This window comes from Centruroides vittatus, unplaced genomic scaffold (assembly GCF_030686945.1).
Source record: "Centruroides vittatus isolate TY-2023 unplaced genomic scaffold, ASM3068694v2 contig_436, whole genome shotgun sequence".
Lineage (NCBI taxonomy): Eukaryota > Metazoa > Arthropoda > Arachnida > Scorpiones > Buthidae > Centruroides > Centruroides vittatus.
The window spans coordinates 1697796-1716054 of NW_027122237.1; the positions used below are offsets into that span (position 1 = coordinate 1697796).

Sequence of the window (18259 nt, forward strand, 5' to 3'; positions counted from 1 at the left end):
AAGTGCGGGGCTCGGGTCCGCACTTACAAACCCGTTCTTAAACATATTCTTGGCTCGGTTTTACGTCGACAGACATCGGTGTAGCCACCCAATCTTTTGGTTACACAAAAATTGACCAGAGAGCGTCTGCGCGGGCTTAAGATTAGTTCCGCAAGCAGCGAGTACGTCGCGCCGGCAATATACTAAAAGTATTGGCTTTTTGTAAACCAATCGAAGATTATTAGAAGTTAATCGAGCCCGAGAGAGTAGACGAAGATTGAATATCAAGTAGCAATCTATATTAAGCAACGAGATTCATCAATTATTCTTATCGCTACTCGTTTTGATGAATATTACGCGAAAACGCCAGCGCCCTCGAGTTCTAGATGCTTTTCGGAGCAGAAAAAAAGCTATTACGGATATTTTCGTGACAATTATGAAATCTTACGAGGCATACGATGTCTAGAAACATCTCTCTTTATATACCACCGTAATATAAAGAGATACGATCGATACGTAATCCAAATCTACGGAATGCGGAACTTGATAATATAACGCTGTTTATTTCTTCATCTACAAATAACTTAGCACGAAAAGCTTTTTAAATCAGTCGGGACGTTTCTATCGTAATGTTAAAGACAAGTAAATATCACGCACGAAACGACCAGGCATTTAGATTTAATTTGTCGTCGGCCTAAGCTATAACATATACGGGGCCCTTCTCCCTCCCCAAATAGAAATAGAGAATGCGAACAAAATGAGGATTTTCGTTTTCGTCCCGATTAAATCGCGATAAGGGTCTGCAAAAACGGCGCCTTCGAGAGGAAGCGGCGACGAACGACGCGATTTTTACATAACAGAATTCGTTTAATATCAAAATCGATTTTTTACGTAACAGTCACCACCGAGTAACCCAAGATCGTTATCCAGCGATTTTTCGCCTTTCTTTCCAACTCTTTATCGCTTAATTTGATTTTTATTTATTTCTTAAATGAAATATTAAAGTTTTCTCGCGATATTTACCTCTTTGCACTAACGTCGATGACTATTTTTCTTGTATTTTTATGTTCCTTCGAGTGATATAAATCATATAATATATAAATCGATAATATTCGAAAAGAAAAAAAACGGCCATTTTAAAGTAATTTCGAGAAATTTTCATTATTTTGAGCTTTAGATTATTATATATTGCGCTTAAAAAACACGATACAAACAAGAATTTATCTACGATTTGCGCTCTTTTATTCGTTTTATAACCTTTCCGACGTTTCTTTCGTCGCTGGCGAACCGAATTTTCGGTATCGAAGAACAAAATCGGAGCGCGATTGCTCTCGGACAAAACCGCTTTAATCGAATCGATATAAAATTTGACTGTGTTTTTATTTAGGAAAAATGAAAAAAGAATATATTTGTTACGTCGTAAGTAAGCGAAGAAGCCGACACCAGTACACTTTTCGAACGATTGATTTTCTTTTTATGGCAAATCAATAACGTGTTAATGACACTAATCGTCTCGTCTACAACGGATCACAAATATATACAAATCATACTTGGTTTCGAATATTGACAAAAGAATATCCGTAGATTTTAGGAACAAAACTATATCCAACTCGGTCGTTCGAACCTACTTCAACGTAGGTAGATTCTGTTCCCGTAAACTATCGTAAACAATGAAAAAACACGGCCACAGAGATGAGAAAGTCGCGGTGAAACACACATTCTACAAAACCTAACTTCGTTTATATAACTTAGAATATTTACCACAACCTTTCCACGCCGAACAATTCTTATTATTATTATTATTATTATTATTATTATTATTATTATACTCGAAATTTTCAATTTTTTTGATTTCCAGCTCCACGTAATAGATATAATCTGGCGATTTTCGTTTGGAAACGAATTGACATAATTACGAAAATATTAATTTTCATAGCGCTTACAAAATAGTCGTTACTCCCGAACGTTTCTGTATAAATATATATATTTATATTTATATAGCGGATGTCGCCTTACTTTTGTCGATTATACGAATATTTTAGAATATGGATTTTTGCACGTGTGGAAAATTTTAATATTCGAGTCGATAGGAATTTCCTTTTCTCCGTGCGCATCCTTTGCCTTATTTTTTATGCGTTAAACACGTTACTATTTACAAATACAAACAGCGAGCGAAGAAAGGCACAAGCAACACATTTTTTCCTCTAAAATTTGGGTCGTCACGTTTTAAAAACTGCTTTTACTATAACGGACTAAGTAGACGTACTCCTAGAAGATGGAATCCGATCGATGGGTTAGCTGCATTTTTTAATACACCCGCTTATGTACATCAGCACCAATTTCGATATGTACAAAACCTTCATTTACTGGATTCTTCCAACACGTTATTCATTCGGACGAATAATTTGCCTTTAGTCCACGGATTCGATAATTTAAGTGGCTGAAAATCGTCGCCGAGACATTTTTCTCTACTTCCCACCACGGCCACCAGACAAAAGTTTTGGATTTGATTGCTACCGTAAATCGGTCCTCCTCTGCCTTTAAGTATGACTGCCATGTTGAGTTGTTTTACAACCAAGTCTACGACTTCTCTAGCGGTCGTTTGAGGGGTGACGTGAAGTTTTACGCTGGTTCCGCTAGGAAGTCCGGTTTCGTACGCGGCGTACACTCTTAAAATTCCGGACGAAGCGTCGCCGGGATTCGAACCCGAAGAATTCGACGAAGACGGTCTCTTAACCATTTCGGATACCTCGCAATCGTCGGGCGATTTTCCGATATCTCCCACGCTGCACGCACTATCTTTAGAATATACACTCCCGTTTTCGGACGTATCGTCTTCGATGGGTAAATCGGACAAGAGCGATTTGTTGCTTCCGGTCAGACTACTGTGCACGCTGTTGGAGGACATTCCCATTTCGGTTTGATCTCTATCTTTGGCACATTCGTTCAATTGTGGACAAGGAATTTTGATCCCGTTTTCCTCGGCATCGAAGCAATCGCTCGGTTCTTTGACACCCAAACCTTTTTCGTTAACCGACACGGTAGATTCGCTGACGTCTTCTTCTTCCTCTCTATGAACGGATACCTGAAGCTTAGAAGTCGATGCGCAACGTCGAATTTCGAGATGGTTGTCTCCTCTGTTCGAATCGAGAAGCGTGTAGCTGGACGACGTGGTGATTCTTAAATAATTCTTGTCCGATCCGTTTCTACAGTCTTCTCTTTGCTGATAACACATCTGTACGGGCGATTGATGCGGAGAAGGAGCGGGAGACGGCGATCCCGTTTTCGATACTAAAACACCACTAAGTGGAATTCCACCATTTACCTGCTTATCTCTAGCGAAAGCGAGTACGTCCATTATCCATCTCATTCCTCTCCAAATATTATCGACTTGCCCTTGAAATTCTTGAAGTTGATTAAGACGACATTTGGCGGACGCTACTTCCGCCGAAGAAAATGCCTAAAATACGTACAAAATATATAATTAAAATCGTGGCGGGTAAGGGAGGATTGGTTATTTTTTGTACGTTACCTCACGGTGCGCCTGTTGAGCCACCATGTTAGCCATTTCTAAAATCGAAGACAAGCGCGAATATCGAGAGATAAAATTCTTTTGGTAGGTCGTCATGTGTACTATTTAAAGAGAAAGGTCTTTTAGTTACTAAGTTTCGAGACCTTCCGAACGGATTAAGACTTATCAAACTTACTCATTTCAAATATCTGGACGGGTAGAGGGATGCAGTCCGTTCTGGACGTCAGTTCGTCGGTTTGACCAGCGACCGAACAAACACTTTCGACGGGAGGTAAGATCAAAATAAAAGAAACATCGGGACTTAATTCGATGACTTCCATATCGTAAATCCTAAATAAAAACACAGTTAAGATTATTTTATATCGAGTTTATTCATATATAGGCTATATATATTTCCTAAAGTTACCTGTGGGTATCCATTTGCCAAGGTGGGATGTCTAATTGTTGGAACAAGCTTCGAGCGGCCGACGATAAAGATCTTTGAAATTTTAGTTGGACTTCGGAGGGAGTTGCAGACTTATCACCGCATTTAAGAACGGATAACCATTTCCACTCCTCCCTACATTAACGAGTTTTTGAGTTTTTTTTCATAATTTTCCACTAATTTTAAGACGAAAAGTCGATTACTTACAAAGAAACGTGTGGGTTTTCACGTATTCTACAATGAGGTAAGACGTTGGGAGCTTTTTGAGGTACCAAAACTCTAATTAGATCGACGGAACTCTTCAGTTTGATATAACCGAAATATAAACCACGAGTTAAACAAGTCCCGCTGGCTTGATTATAATTGATCATTTCCTGAAAAGTACGATTCGGAAAGCAAAAATGAAACAAATTTTCGACGGTTACGAGTCAAATGCGAATAATTTCGCGTATCGACTTACTTGCAAAGACGATAGAAGAATCTCGCTAGCGTTTGGTGGTTCGTTGGCTTCGTTGCCGCCACTACTTAATTTTCTTTGAATTTTCGATAAAGGTAACCATCTGACCGATAAAGGAACCATACTTTTAATATCGGCTATATGTTTAACGGTACATATAACTATAGTTCCTTCCGTATCTTTAACGGGCTTGTAGAATAATTGACCTAAATCTTGTATCCCTAGAGCGGCCTTTCGATAAAATTAAAGAATAAATTTCTTCGTCTAAAACTATTAAAGTATACGAAATTTCTAAATACCTGCATCTGTTCGACGGCCTGTAATAGTCTACTGCGTAAGTGAACGTTAGAAGAACTCGGACTCTTCTCCATATCCTGCCTTAACGCTTTAACGTCTTCCCACGTACAAGCCACCTTAAAATTAACTAATTTCATTAAAAAACTAATAGATTTAAAAATAATTTAATGGTAAAAATCGTAATTACTTTCATTAACCAGTGGAAATCCGTATGTAGAGAGGAAGGATAGGTTTCGTCCACTTCTAAAATGGGTAACGTTTCCTCGGGAGTAACGAGAATCTTGTCTTCGTTGTACAAGAGACTGGCTAGAAAAACACCTCTGAAAGTAATACAAAGAATTTATATATAGAAGCAAATTAACACTTTTCAAACACTCGTTCGATAAGTTATTTTTAGAATTCGAAGCGATAGAAATGTGTAAAACGAGGATTACGGTCGGAAATCAAAACGACATCCGACACGGCCTTCGTTAACGATACGATTTGGCGGCATCACCCACGCCAAACCGCGAATCGGATTTTCCGAAGAGACATTTAACCATCTCTTTTCTTATCTCGGTAGTTTGGAATTTGTTTTACGCGTTTTAAATATACTCGGAAAGACGACGACGACGAACGAATCGAGGGGTCGGTCTCGATAAATCTTCTTAAACCGGACTTATCTAATTTATTTTAAAGAATAAACCGGCTTCGCAGAACACGGGAATAACGATATATTTTTCGCGATTATAGAGAAACTCGGCAAGAATTTTTTTCGGATTAGATTCGTCGCGTAGAAAAATTTATTAGAACCACACAAATATAACATTTGTTATAAGATTAGAAACGTATATACGTTGGTAGTAGGTAATTATATTACTTTTATTACGAAAATTACAAATTACCGTTCCCCAACCTAATTTACACAGAACCGCATCGATTCTTAACAGTCTAATACATCGATTAACGACGGCGGAGTTAAAATTTTTCGAAAAATGAGGAAATAAATTATATATATATTTAACAGTAACATACGTAGTGTATATATTTCGATATTTCATTCTTTAGTCTAAAATATAGAAAATATCGCACTTTTCTAAGATGCGAGCTCATCGATGACATCAAGTTACCGAATTATACGAGGAGGGAAGCTTTATATAAGATTTATATATTTTAAACAAATGATTTTTTAAAAACCTTTTCATGCTTTTCTGGAATTTCGGTGCCGGAGTAAACAAATTCTTAATGCTTTTTCTAACTTGTCGTCTTTGCTGTTGCGGCGTGTCGGCCAAATCGGCCAGCGCTACGAAAAGTTTATATAAAAATTTATTATAAAAAACAACTTTCGTTAAAAATAATCGTTTAAAAAATAGAATTTACCTTTTACTTCCGGAGAATAAGTCGGGCCGGAATCGACGATTTGATTAAACAGATCGTCTAATTTTCCCATTTTACCTTCGACTCTGGGCGATTCTCCTTCGACGTCCCTCCAACCTGAGTAAGGATCCCAAATTACAATCGATTTATACCGCGTTTTACCTCGATAAAACTCGTAAAGTTAAGAAAACAAACGCAGTAACCGTCTAAGGACGGAAATGACGTTTATATCTTAGCTTCTCTTTAGCCGTCGACTAAGGATAGGTGAAAATAACTACACTAAACTTAACGAAATGCGTAACTAGGGATGCAAACCGGTGCCGTCCTCGGATCGGCGTAAACTAATAACCGATCGCCTACCCGGGTTAAGAATATGGTCTTATCCTCGGCCGAGTGACCGAGCGTAGGCCGACGCTATCCTTATCTTAAGTTATCCCGTCTTTCTCCTTAATAAAATGTCGATATAGACCGCGTTTGACTATCCTTATCCTTAGTAAAATATAAAGAAATTGCCGAATAGACGAAAAGCACTTACACGAAGGAGTAGCGGAAAGGGGAGAGGAATTCCGATGATTGCTGTATCCTTTACTGTTTCCCGCAGCAACTCTGACAAAATACGGGGTTCCTCGAATCAGATCGGTAATTATAACTTCGAGCCTGTGAACGTCGTTAACCTCTCGATAGCCGGCTAAGCTCTTGAAATCGTCTTGCGAACTCCATTCGACTAGACGTAGCGAATCGTTCGAGTTAATTTGAAAAAAGTTAATTTGCGCACAAAATAAGCTTACCTTTATACTTTGTAACGATACATTCGGCGTTATGAGCGGTATCGGGTTCGACGAATCTCACTCTTAAGGAATTTGTTCCGACCACTTCCAAGACTACGAACGTCGGAGGATCTGGAGGTCCTGAAAATAATTTAAAATCCTGTTTCAAAGGATCTACACCGGTAAAGAACGATAATTAAGGATCCGTCTCGTATATTAACCTAAAGGATTTAACCGAGTTTCTTCCGAATCCTCGGATATTGTAATTGTAGGAATTTCGGTGGACATTTAAGATAATTAAACAACATCAAAATTTTCTTAAAAAATTCGATACGGGAGTGATTTTATATCGCCGTTTTCTCGTACGGCGCGTGTGTTAAGAGTAAGCTATCGACTAGAAAGCGCACCGATTTCTTACGGTTGTATGTTCGGTTCCCTTTAACTAAATATAGATATTGGCAGGTTCGAGGCTATACGCTTAACTCAAAATATGCAAATAGAGGTACAATATTGACTTACGGAGACGTTCAAAACCCGTCTTCATTCTCCTTAGTAGCTGCAGTCTTCGTTGCCATAGAGACAATTGGCGCTCTTTTTCCTTAAGAAGAGGGGGGAAATGGCATTACAATATTACACACACGTCAAATATTTCGCGGAAAAAATTCCGAGAAAATTCTAATGAAAAACCCTAATTTTTTCGCCCTCCTTTAAATTAAAAACTCACTTTCAAAAGAGCGTTCGATAAGGAACCATTGGTAGCTGCACTCAATACGCAAGTGGTCAAATCCTCTACGCATCGTCCCGCTTCCTTTACTAAACCATTGAGTTGATGCGATCGACTGTCCTTTGTGGCATCTGAAAAACAAGTTTTTAAATCATTCTTTTAAAAAAACTCTTTATCTAAGAACCGATGACGACAACTAATGACGAAAGATAAGGGAAACGACACACAAAAACTCGGTTCGGCGCACGAAATATTCCAAACATAAATTCGTAAAAAGACAAATAAGCGCGTTTTCCAACCGTTTAAATCATTTTCTTTCTTACAATCGACCAACCGACTTTGCTTTATTTCGTTCTAAAAATTGATCAAAGCGCCAGTTTACGAGAATGGCCGAGAGGGAATTTTTTATGCGAAATACACGGACAAAGGCTAGTTAATATAATAAACAGAGTGGAACACGGTCGCATACGAGAAAATTATTGTAGCGAAAACCATTTTCCGTTTATTGAACAAACTAACTCGAATGTTAAATGTAATGAACGAACCGTAACTCTAAAGATCATTTAGAGAAAGAAAAATACGACGAATTATTGCTGCAAATATTGTAAATGTTATTAAAAGTTTAAGCTACTTACATTGTAAACTCTCCCTTCCGCCGTACCATTGTAATAACTTAATCATGGGCACATTGTTGGTCATCACAGCTATGTCTAACGGGCTGAATCCGTCTCCATTCACACTGAGAAAATCGAGAAAGTTTTACCAATTAATCGTTATTTACTTAATAATTTTAGCGTAAATCCGAAAATTCAACAAGGGCTGCGCTTAAATTAGTAACCTACGAGAAAAATTGCATATAACAGCTTTATTTACCGTAGATTAAACCGAACTTAATCTCGCAAACTCTAGGCAACCTGGTGAATTGTTTCAAATATTTTATGTGGAATATAATTAAAACATAGAAAAATATCCGTTAATTATGTAATAAATTATTGTTTTCTGACGTAATTCTGTGTAAATGTTAAACACTTATATATTGATCTGTACGAGAATACGGTATGGACCTGTTTTTTGTTTAAACAAATATTGATCATCCGGAGGGAAAAAAATCAAAAGTTTTTGACGTTGTTAAGTAAATATGTGCCGATTTAACTAGCCATTCTCAAAACAACACGTTCGCGGATATGCGTGTAAAGATAGACAACGTACACAGACAAACGTACAGTACTCCGATTTGAGTCGTGTCGTCTACGAGACCGTATTAATTCGCCGGCATACCCAACGGGGGCCTCGTCACGCCGTTCGTACTAATATTTCTCTTCTATATCTAGCCTATACCTATACAATGCGCTCGATATAAATTAGGTCGGGAACCTCAAAAGATGCTTAACGCGGTTGCATTTGCGGGTACCGTACCTTCGAGCCTCTGCGTATACCTGCCCGTATCTATCTGCGAATACCTATTTGTGTGTTTTTATATACACGTCACTTATAAACATAAACTTAGATAGAACTAAATAGATGTACAAACGTACACGTAAAGCGGACATAACAGAAAGATGCAGAGTAGACACACAAATAGGAAAGGCATTGGCGGATAGATACCGACAAGCGCACGCGGAGACACAAAGGTACAAACGCAACGCAGCAGGCGCACACATCAGATATCTTAATAAATTACACGAATCTATACAGAATAAATCACAACCTACATCCACGCATATATTATGCAGCCTCCTAGTTTTCGATACAGTTCGACAGAAAATTAACAATCCTATAATTAATTTTCTAAAATTAAACGTAATCGTTTCAATCGATCAAACGACATTTTAAATACAAAAATAGTCGACGGTATAACGGGTCGTATAAACTAGTATAAGTAATCGTACCCACTTCATTATAATTAGCACTCACTTGTACGAATATCTTTTTAAAAACTTCATCGCCGGGTATTAATCGATAGCATTTTTCACACCGTTTAACATCGACGGAAGAAGCAAAACACGAGAAAAATCGACCGTACACTAGCAACGAAGCATTTACGACATTCGTACAGTCGACTAACAACGTCTGCCGTGTACTTCCGGCGTACGAAACTGTGACGTAGCGGCTAACCCGGCGGAACACCGGGTTTACCAACAACCGGAAGGGATAGGGAAAAAAAGCAGTTTATTTTAAAAAATGGGGATATTTTATCTAAGCTTAAAATCGCAATTGTAACAGAACGCTCGGCGTCGACTAGGCAAGAATTATAATTACGTTTAAACTTAACCGGAAGCATTTTTTCCCCGAGTTCGGCCGGTTGCGAAGAGACCCGAAAATAAATTGTTTTTCGCGTTTGTAAATATTACCAATCGCCTAAAGGTCACGTTATCGATCGTTTAGGGAAATCCGAAATTCGAAGTAATATCGTACGCCGCATCGCAGTCAAAATCAATGATCGTCGATAGGTCAATCCGGTAGCTTTTACTGCCCGCATTGTGCCGTGCTTATTTAATTTGTATCTTTTTAAAAAGGAGGAAATAAAAGTATCGATCGACGTACATAAACAAGACAAAAATCAATATTTACATTTGATAATTTGTTTAAAAATTCCAGGATTTAGGTCATTCGTTAGCAGCCGAAGAATGTTGCTTCTCGCTCGTTCTAACACCGGCTCGGGCAGTTGCATCCTTAAACCCTCGTTATTTTTATATAAAGTATCGCCGGAAAAACCATACCGTCGACGTAAACTTCATTATTATTTACTATAAAATTCATTACCTTTATTTCCCAAAGTTTTAGCACCATTCCACCGAGATTCGATACTTAATTCTATAAAGTTTTGGCATTCGTTTTCTTAAATTAGTGTCGAAATACGTATATGATAAAAACAACTTCGTTTATTGTAAATTTTATTACAACCACCGACCGATATAATTGGTGTCGATTCCAATTAATTTTATTACTCGACTCGGTAGTTTTATTATTACAATTACCATTATGATTTTTTCCTTTATTTTCCAACGAAACTTCGGTTACTTTCGGCCCAAGAACATCGATTATTAGCGGAAATATATAACACGCGTGACTAGGTAAGACGGCCACGTGACTTCCGGCGCCGGACGACATCCGACTTATACGCAGTCTATCGTTACTTTTAAACATTAATTTTTGAAAGTAATTTCTACTTATTTTTAAATGTTTTCCCCTTTAAATCGTAATATTTATTGAAAATAAATGATTAAATATCAGCAGATTTTATATTGATTGGAATATTCCGTGCGGGATATTTTATTCCTCCGCTTTTAACTTGGCATTTAAGTCACGTATTAAGCGGGATATACTTTTATTCGCGCGAACTCGATTTTTTTGAATTTCTTTAAAACACGCGACTACACAAAAATTAAATAATTTATTTTATTTAAACAATTTAAACCTTGTTTCGCCCGTTAAACGTTTTTTTGTTTCTCGTTCTTCTCAAAGGATTATATATCGGGTAATTAGCCTATATATAAAAATACGGTATATGTAGTTGACTATATCGATGGAAACAGGAAACTGTCTCGGAAAAAAAGTTTTACTGGTTTAGGTCACATAATTAAGTGCTTTATCCTTCTTAATATTCAATACTTTATCAAATTATAAGAGGAAAAAATAATACCTAACTTATATATATACTTTTTTTCTCTATAGTTTCCCACCTTCTCGTATATTACGCATTTTTTCATAAATATTTATTGTCGTTTTCCCCTTTAACGTCTACCGTCGTTCCTTTCTATTATTTACCGTATTGTCCCGAAATTAATTGCTTCGTTTTTAACATTTCTAACGCCGTAACGTCATAGTTTTAAGCGTAACGGTTACGTTACTCGACTATTCTAACGTCTGGTATCGCCGCTTTAATATTAACACATTTTCTGCTCTTTTTTAAAAGCGCCTTTGCGTTATTCTAACGCCGGCCTGGTGACGTACGGGCCTATACGCTCTAAACTCTTTAATTAAGCGAATTTAATTGCCGTCTTAGAGTCAATTTGTCGCTTTCCCGTTAGTTTCTAGCATACATTTATAAAAGAAGAAGAAGACACTTTACCTATTTACATCGACCCCAGTCGTTTCTAGAATGCTCCGTGCTCTTTCTATGTGTTGATGCTCTACGGCAGCAAACAATGCTAAAATTCGGAAAGACAGAATTAAAAGTTAACAGAGGGCGGTAGCGCCTTTTCCCCCCTTTGAAAAAGAATGAAGACGTATGAAAATTCACCTTGAAGATCTATGTTAAATTTATTCACTTTCTCCAATCTCTTCCTTTCCGCTTTAGTTAGAGGAACACCTTCTAACAGCAACTCCATACTGCTCTGACGTAAACCAGCTATCGAGACAAACATTTCTTTAAATAGATTTTAAGCAATAACAAGTGTTTTACACATCGACTCTATAAAAATGTTGATATATAAAAAAGCACTTAATATCGATTGTAATTGCTTAAAAATTCAAGTATTTTTTTGCACTTCTAAACGAGGCCGAAATTTTATAATTACAAAATACTCGAGTAATTATTAAATTACCAGATATATCCTTGGCTAATTTGCTCGGCATACTGGGGGATGTCGGTATTCCTCTTTTATGTGTTTCCAGCTTTGCAGGAATACTCGGCGAATTAGGAATGGTCTTATTAGGGACGGTCAAGCCACCAGAATTTATTGTACTTTTGTCATTCTGCGACGTCGATGCTACATCGAGTGAATTATCGGAAACATCACAGATCTGAACGGTATAACCGGGTGAAGCAACGTCTAATAAACTGTCGATACTGTTTGCTTTTCTTAATTTTCTAAAAAAGTTAATTCGATTAATTTGTATTTTTTAAAGCAAAGTATTAAAGTAGATTAGAAAAATAAAGAGTAACTTACTGTTCCGTAACAGGGGTTGTGGCGGATTGAACATTTTTATCGGATGTTTTCTCTTTGGGGGTTAAAAGTCGAGCTAATTTGGCAAATCCCGCTCTAGAACTTGCACTAGACGATTGATCGTATCTAGAAATTAAATTTTATTTACGTTCTTTACGCACTTTTAAATGAAAAAATGTCAATATATTTTGTCGCCCTTCTTACTTTTGTTTTGAACTATCTTTTCCCGTCGATTGATAAGAAGAAGTGGAACTCATAGAAGAAACACTATGCCTCGGAGAAACGGTCGGTGATTTACAGGAAGTTTTTACACCATTATCACCAACGAGGAGTTGCCATTCTGTAACACCATTAAAAAATATACCAACAATAGTTATTTGATGATTTATAAAAATAAAACAGTCTCTTATAAATCCTTAAATCCACTCGTAAATAAGTATAGACACTTATAACAAAGTATATTCCGTCTTAGGATACGCAATAATTAAATAAAACTACTTTGTACCGCGTAAATGTATATAAATCAGGTTGGGTTTTTACAGTTTTACACAAGTCTGAAAACATTAAAAATAGTTTAATTAGTAATAAATGTATTTTATAATTAAAATAATATCAATATTCGGAGCAGATTTATTAATTAATTTTAATAACAAATAAAGTTTTCTTCATATTTTTTCGTATATATAAAGGATTTTATTTTATTACAATTCTTTCTTACTTCTCAACCGGTAGATCGCGACTCCTTTAAACTAGAAAACTGCTTTTTTCGGCAAAAACGTTGTCGAAAACGCCAATAAACTGTAAAACGTAATCAAAGCATTTATATAAAGCGTACGAAGACCGAGAAATTTGTATATTTTTGGCCAAAACAAAAAAAAGTCTTATAAAGTGAGTGTAAATGTAATAAGAGAAGTTCGGAAGTTGTTAATAAAAGCACGATTAACGCTACCAAAATCTTTTTCTTCTTACCATAAGCCGATGTGGGAAATAACGACGACCAACTGAGAGCCCTGGCTCTACTAATTGGAGGTTTTAATCCGTTATCGTCTTCTTCTTCCTCCTTATCTTTTTCTACTAAGTCCAAGGTATTGCCTCTAAGAAGGGTGATTTTTTGTACTTTCTTTAACACGTTCGGTATAGTCATGGCCGAAGTATTTTTACACGTTGCCGACGTACAACGTTTAAAAGCCATCTTCTCAATCACTCAATTGATGTTATACTGGCGTGTGTAACACGTGTTTCCAACACGTTACCATGACAATGTCACTAATACATATCGAACGAATAAGGATGCCGCTTTAGCACTGACGTAATCGTCGCATCTGGACAATATGTTTTAGTTCCTGTCCGGAGAACACCCTACCACATCTCTGACGATCTTTAGTAGTCGAGAACACAAATATTACGACTCGTTTCGTGTTTTGTTTGTTTAATACTAAGAATTATTTATCGAAGGTCATCGGTCTCCAGAGCCCCAAAAACTCTAGGATTTTTATAATTCTCGGTACAATTAGCATTAATCTTTACGAGTATCTCGTATTAAAAAGAGAAAACGAAAGTAAAAACACTCGACTCGATCTTTTCTCGACCGGTAGATCGCGATCCTCCGAAGTCTGCAAACCGTACTCCCGAGTGCATCGTAGGATCCTCCAGTAAAGAAGGTCGACGGGTTTATGCCTCTGTAAACGGAATATTTTGAAAGTGTCGTAGAAACAGCGACTACGTAAATGTATTTTTATAACGGTTACTTTAAGCAGTAGAGTTTCATATATTTACGAAAATTTCGTAAGATATTCCACAGGCTCACGAAGGAGGCAATTAATCATTTTATCGGAAGCGTATCAAAGTTTATAAACGAAAATGCCGTCGAAAGTAATTAATATATTAATATTTGGTGCGAATATTCTTAAAAGAAAAAAAATCGCATAAACTTTACTTAAAAGTCAATTTAAATTTGCCCTAATCGGAACTAATATTTACAGTATTTAATTGTAAATTTCTCGGTGAAATTTTAATGGATATAAGTAAAGTAACTATTGCGTTTTAATACGAAATTACGTATTTAAAAACGAGAAGAAGAGTGATTTAAAATCTGCGAAGATTACTTTTAACAAATGCCAAAAGGTGACAAAGAAATGACAAAAATAAAGAGAAATCGAATAAAAGTCGTCTTACCCCGAAATAAATCGAGACAAAGCGGAAGAGGACGAGCCCAAGAAGATTTGTTTGACATTAACCGCACCATGATTTTCTGGCTTTTGGATAAGTCCGGGGACGAAGACCAACGTAAATACCAAAACAGCCGACTAAACGGCATACGTCACGAAATAAAACAACCAATCGCCGATGCAAACAACAAAGGGATTCTTTCCAAGGAATTTCATCAAACGTAAAGAAACCATTAGTTTCAAAAATCCCTAATTATTCTAAGAAGTGTCGCCTAAAAAACATATTATATAATTAATCCGACAAAATATTGTCAACAAAGCTTCGATAAATCCTATAGTATAATTATAATAAAATATACAGAATTTAATTACCTTTATATTCATTTGCGCGGATTGAAATAAATCGAGTGGATAATTAAAGTCATTTACTTTTCGTTTAAAATAAATTATAATTATTGAATTCGTTTTAAATTTTTTAAGAATTTGGCAAAAGTGAAAAACTCCGAATGCTAATTAATTCATTTTTAATCTAAACAAATGAAATAATGTATCTAATATATAAATATATTTTTCCAGTTAGTAAATTGATATAAATATTATAAACGTACACAATTATATTATAATATATTTTATTTTATAAATTATAATTTAATTTTTGCCTAATTTATGGAGCGGTTACTTAAATTCGCCACTTTTTTCTGCGGGTGTGTTTGCGCCCGCGCCCGCGTGTAGCGCCATTTCGTTCCCCGACTTCGAAGTTTAATAACTCCCGCGCCTTTGGTCGAAAATATTTGAAATTTTGTGGGCGGGTTTGCTCGTTAGGGGGAAACGTTTCTAGAAATTTTCGGAAAAATTGGACCGTCGGTTCGGGAAATACGGCCCGGCCAATAAAGACTTATAAAGGGTCTTTATCGATGGCAACGATAAATTATCAGCCGGGAAAGTCTAGCAACCGCGTCGACGGCTATATTTTCTTTTGTAATTTATCGTAACGGTTAGACGGAAGTTACGACGAAAATTTATGTACAGTACGTATTAATAATACGTTAACTGCGGAATAACTGACAACGACAGTAAGGTTATTACAAAATAATTACGTAATTGTAATTACGATATAAAATTTATTAGGTTAATCGTAGGAACGTGGCAAGTTTACCATTAAAGTTTTATAATTAAAAATCTATAAAAAGACGACGTATCGAGCAGAGAAGAAACCGACGTACAGTTCACTTTTTATCGCTATTTTATATTTAATAAGAATTTTATTAATATTAAATTCTCCAAATGTTTATCGTCTACGGCAACAATTACGTGGAAGTTACGATTAGAAATCATAAAAACTGAAAAATAATGGTTATTTGGCAAACGAAAAACACCGGAAAATAATGGGGCGCGGGCGCGAAGAAATCTTCGAATTGTTGCGATATTTTAATTAGAAAGCTTTTAAATCGGATTGTTCTTCGGTTGCCAAGAAACAGTTTTGGTTACTACCGAACAGGCGTCGGCATTTTCAAAACTCATCCGTTGCCCGATTGGTTCATTTATCGTCGTTTTTGTTTAGTTTTTATTTAAATGATGCCGACGTCACAAATCCAATTGTTTTCGTCGGTTAACAAATTTTCAAACGGCTAAATAACGTTAAAGTTTAAATTTTTTAAGAAAATGATAATAATTGAATAATAGAAAATCGTTTATTAAGTTTTTACCTTAAATGTATAAGTTTTAATTCGTGAATTATTTAGTTATGAATTTATGAATATTTTTAAATATTATTCTTTGAAAAATTACTATAAATTAAAGACCTATATTATTTCATTGTATTTTAAAAAATAAATAAAATTTGTGATTATAATATTCTAAATTTTTATATTTAAGAAAATAATCTTATAATGTAATATAATTATAATACAATTTAAATAATTATACATTATTAATTTAATTTAAAAAGTAAAATGTAAAGAGCTAAATTTATCTGAAAAATAACTAAATAAATATAAAAATAAGAAATATTTTAATTAGAATAAAAATCTACCGAGTTTTTTATTCATTTCTAATAAAATTATTATCAAATTAATACATTTTTAGATTAAACATCTAATTTGACCTCCTAAACTATGGGATAAATTTTTTTTTTTTTTTTGAAAACTGTCTACCGGCACTACGGGCTCTTTTTTTACTAATTAGGCTGGGCCAAATGGGTGAGGTAGGGAGACGACGATCGTAGTATTAAAGGCAACGCGATAAACATTTCTATTCGTTATTAACTAATTTCTTAATAATATTTTACACGGTGTACGCGTGGACGGCGTAAGAGCGGGTCGGCATCCACCCCTTAACGACGGACGAAATACCAAAGGCCGGGAGGATTATCTCCGGCCCTATTTAGACGGTTACGTACACGAAGAAAAACCAAAAAAGCCAGCCGGCCGACGACGCACCCACCCGCCACCGACTACCGTTTAGTAGTTTTATCCACTAGGCCGGTGGTAGGAGTAGGGAGACGACGAACGGGTCTATATATTCGGGTTATTCCACGTACGAAAATTCCTAAGTCGACTCGAACCCGGATACCGCCGAATTGGGGCTGTTCTTTCGTCGCCTCCACCCTTTCGTTAATACAGAAATTACACGGCTAACAATGTATACCGTAATTTTTAGGAGTTTCCCCGGTTTTCAATTAAAGATAAAGGTATAACAGTAACACATACTATGACTGCCTGGAAATTTTTGACCTTCCGAACCTGCAGAAGGACTTCTACGTGTTCTTGTATGGCTGGGAGATTCTTTCCCTTCCTGGCCGACATCTAAAAAAATACCATAATACCAATAACGATAAAATAAAAATAACAAATATTATTATCCCGATATATTAGTAAAATATTCGATATAAAATTTCATAATAGGAATGTATAGGCAATATAAAATGTTTACAAAATTTTTGACGATTGTATTTTTCCTCAATAATAATAATAATATGAATAGATGGAAATAACACTCCACGGGAGTTTCGAGAATAGCAACTTCGAGTTTGAAAGTAAAATAAAAGGTAATTTCCAATTAGATGCCGTATTGATGCCTTTAAAGTAATCATTTTTTACTTGTTTCCAAAGTTATTTCGTGTAAATGCTCTTAAAACATTTGTTTGAATAAAAAGTTTCGAATAATTATCTTCCTTTACACTTGGTCTTTCACTAAAAGTCATAAAAAATAAAATAAATAAAAGTTTTAGTCCTATTCGATTTCTTTTGAAATTCTTTTATAACAAATACTATTTACCTTTAAAAATATCGGAGTCAATTGTTAACGAATTTGCTTCACAAAAATTGCAACGTAATAACTTCTTGTCTGGTTTACCGACACTTTTTTCTTATTTCAATTCGTAAAATTCTAATGCCCGGTTGTAAAACTAATTTTTGTTTTATTTAATATAAAATAAACATAAAAGATTTTATACAAATTACGTCGATATAAATTACACATACATTAAAAAAAGAGTTAATATAGACGAAGAGTTCGACCCCGAATCGAGTCCAAACCCACATTCTTTAATAAATAATGAACTGGGGTAAGAAAAATGTGTAACGTGGTTTCTTAGTTGTTACGGCGACCTTTCCCACTTCGAATAATGAGAGATAGAAGAAAAAAGAAAATGTAGGACGAGAAAGA

General features: G+C 35.7%; 1 protein-coding gene across 4 annotated transcripts in view; it reads right to left on the reverse strand.

Moving 5' to 3' along the window:
* Positions 1 to 2260: 2260 nt before the first annotated feature.
* The window catches only part of wake (wide awake), a 125501-nt gene continuing 109502 nt past the window's right edge, over positions 2261 to 18259 (reverse strand). For 2 of the 4 annotated variants that reach the window (XM_067272344.1, XM_067272345.1), the window contains 21 exons: positions 17302 to 17397; positions 12630 to 12765; positions 12429 to 12551; positions 12084 to 12349; positions 11780 to 11887; positions 11609 to 11687; positions 8172 to 8275; positions 7537 to 7667; positions 7332 to 7410; positions 6834 to 6953; positions 6581 to 6769; positions 6049 to 6162; positions 5866 to 5971; positions 4877 to 5009; positions 4692 to 4805; positions 4396 to 4623; positions 4143 to 4309; positions 3918 to 4070; positions 3687 to 3841; positions 3512 to 3612; positions 2261 to 3439 (listed from right to left, as the gene is read on the reverse strand). In XM_067272344.1, coding sequence (XP_067128445.1) covers positions 2339 to 3439; positions 3512 to 3612; positions 3687 to 3841; positions 3918 to 4070; positions 4143 to 4309; positions 4396 to 4623; positions 4692 to 4805; positions 4877 to 5009; positions 5866 to 5971; positions 6049 to 6162; positions 6581 to 6769; positions 6834 to 6953; positions 7332 to 7410; positions 7537 to 7667; positions 8172 to 8275; positions 11609 to 11687; positions 11780 to 11887; positions 12084 to 12349; positions 12429 to 12551; positions 12630 to 12765; positions 17302 to 17397 — 3803 coding nt within the window. In that variant the 3' untranslated portion in view covers positions 2261 to 2338. Of the gene's footprint in view, positions 3440 to 3511; positions 3613 to 3686; positions 3842 to 3917; positions 4071 to 4142; positions 4310 to 4395; positions 4624 to 4691; positions 4806 to 4876; positions 5010 to 5865; positions 5972 to 6048; positions 6163 to 6580; positions 6770 to 6833; positions 6954 to 7331; positions 7411 to 7536; positions 7668 to 8171; positions 8276 to 11608; positions 11688 to 11779; positions 11888 to 12083; positions 12350 to 12428; positions 12552 to 12629; positions 12766 to 13394; positions 13585 to 14600; positions 14708 to 17301; positions 17398 to 18259 lie in introns of those variants that run through there. The other 2 variants (XM_067272347.1, XM_067272346.1) reach the window with 2 other exon arrangements.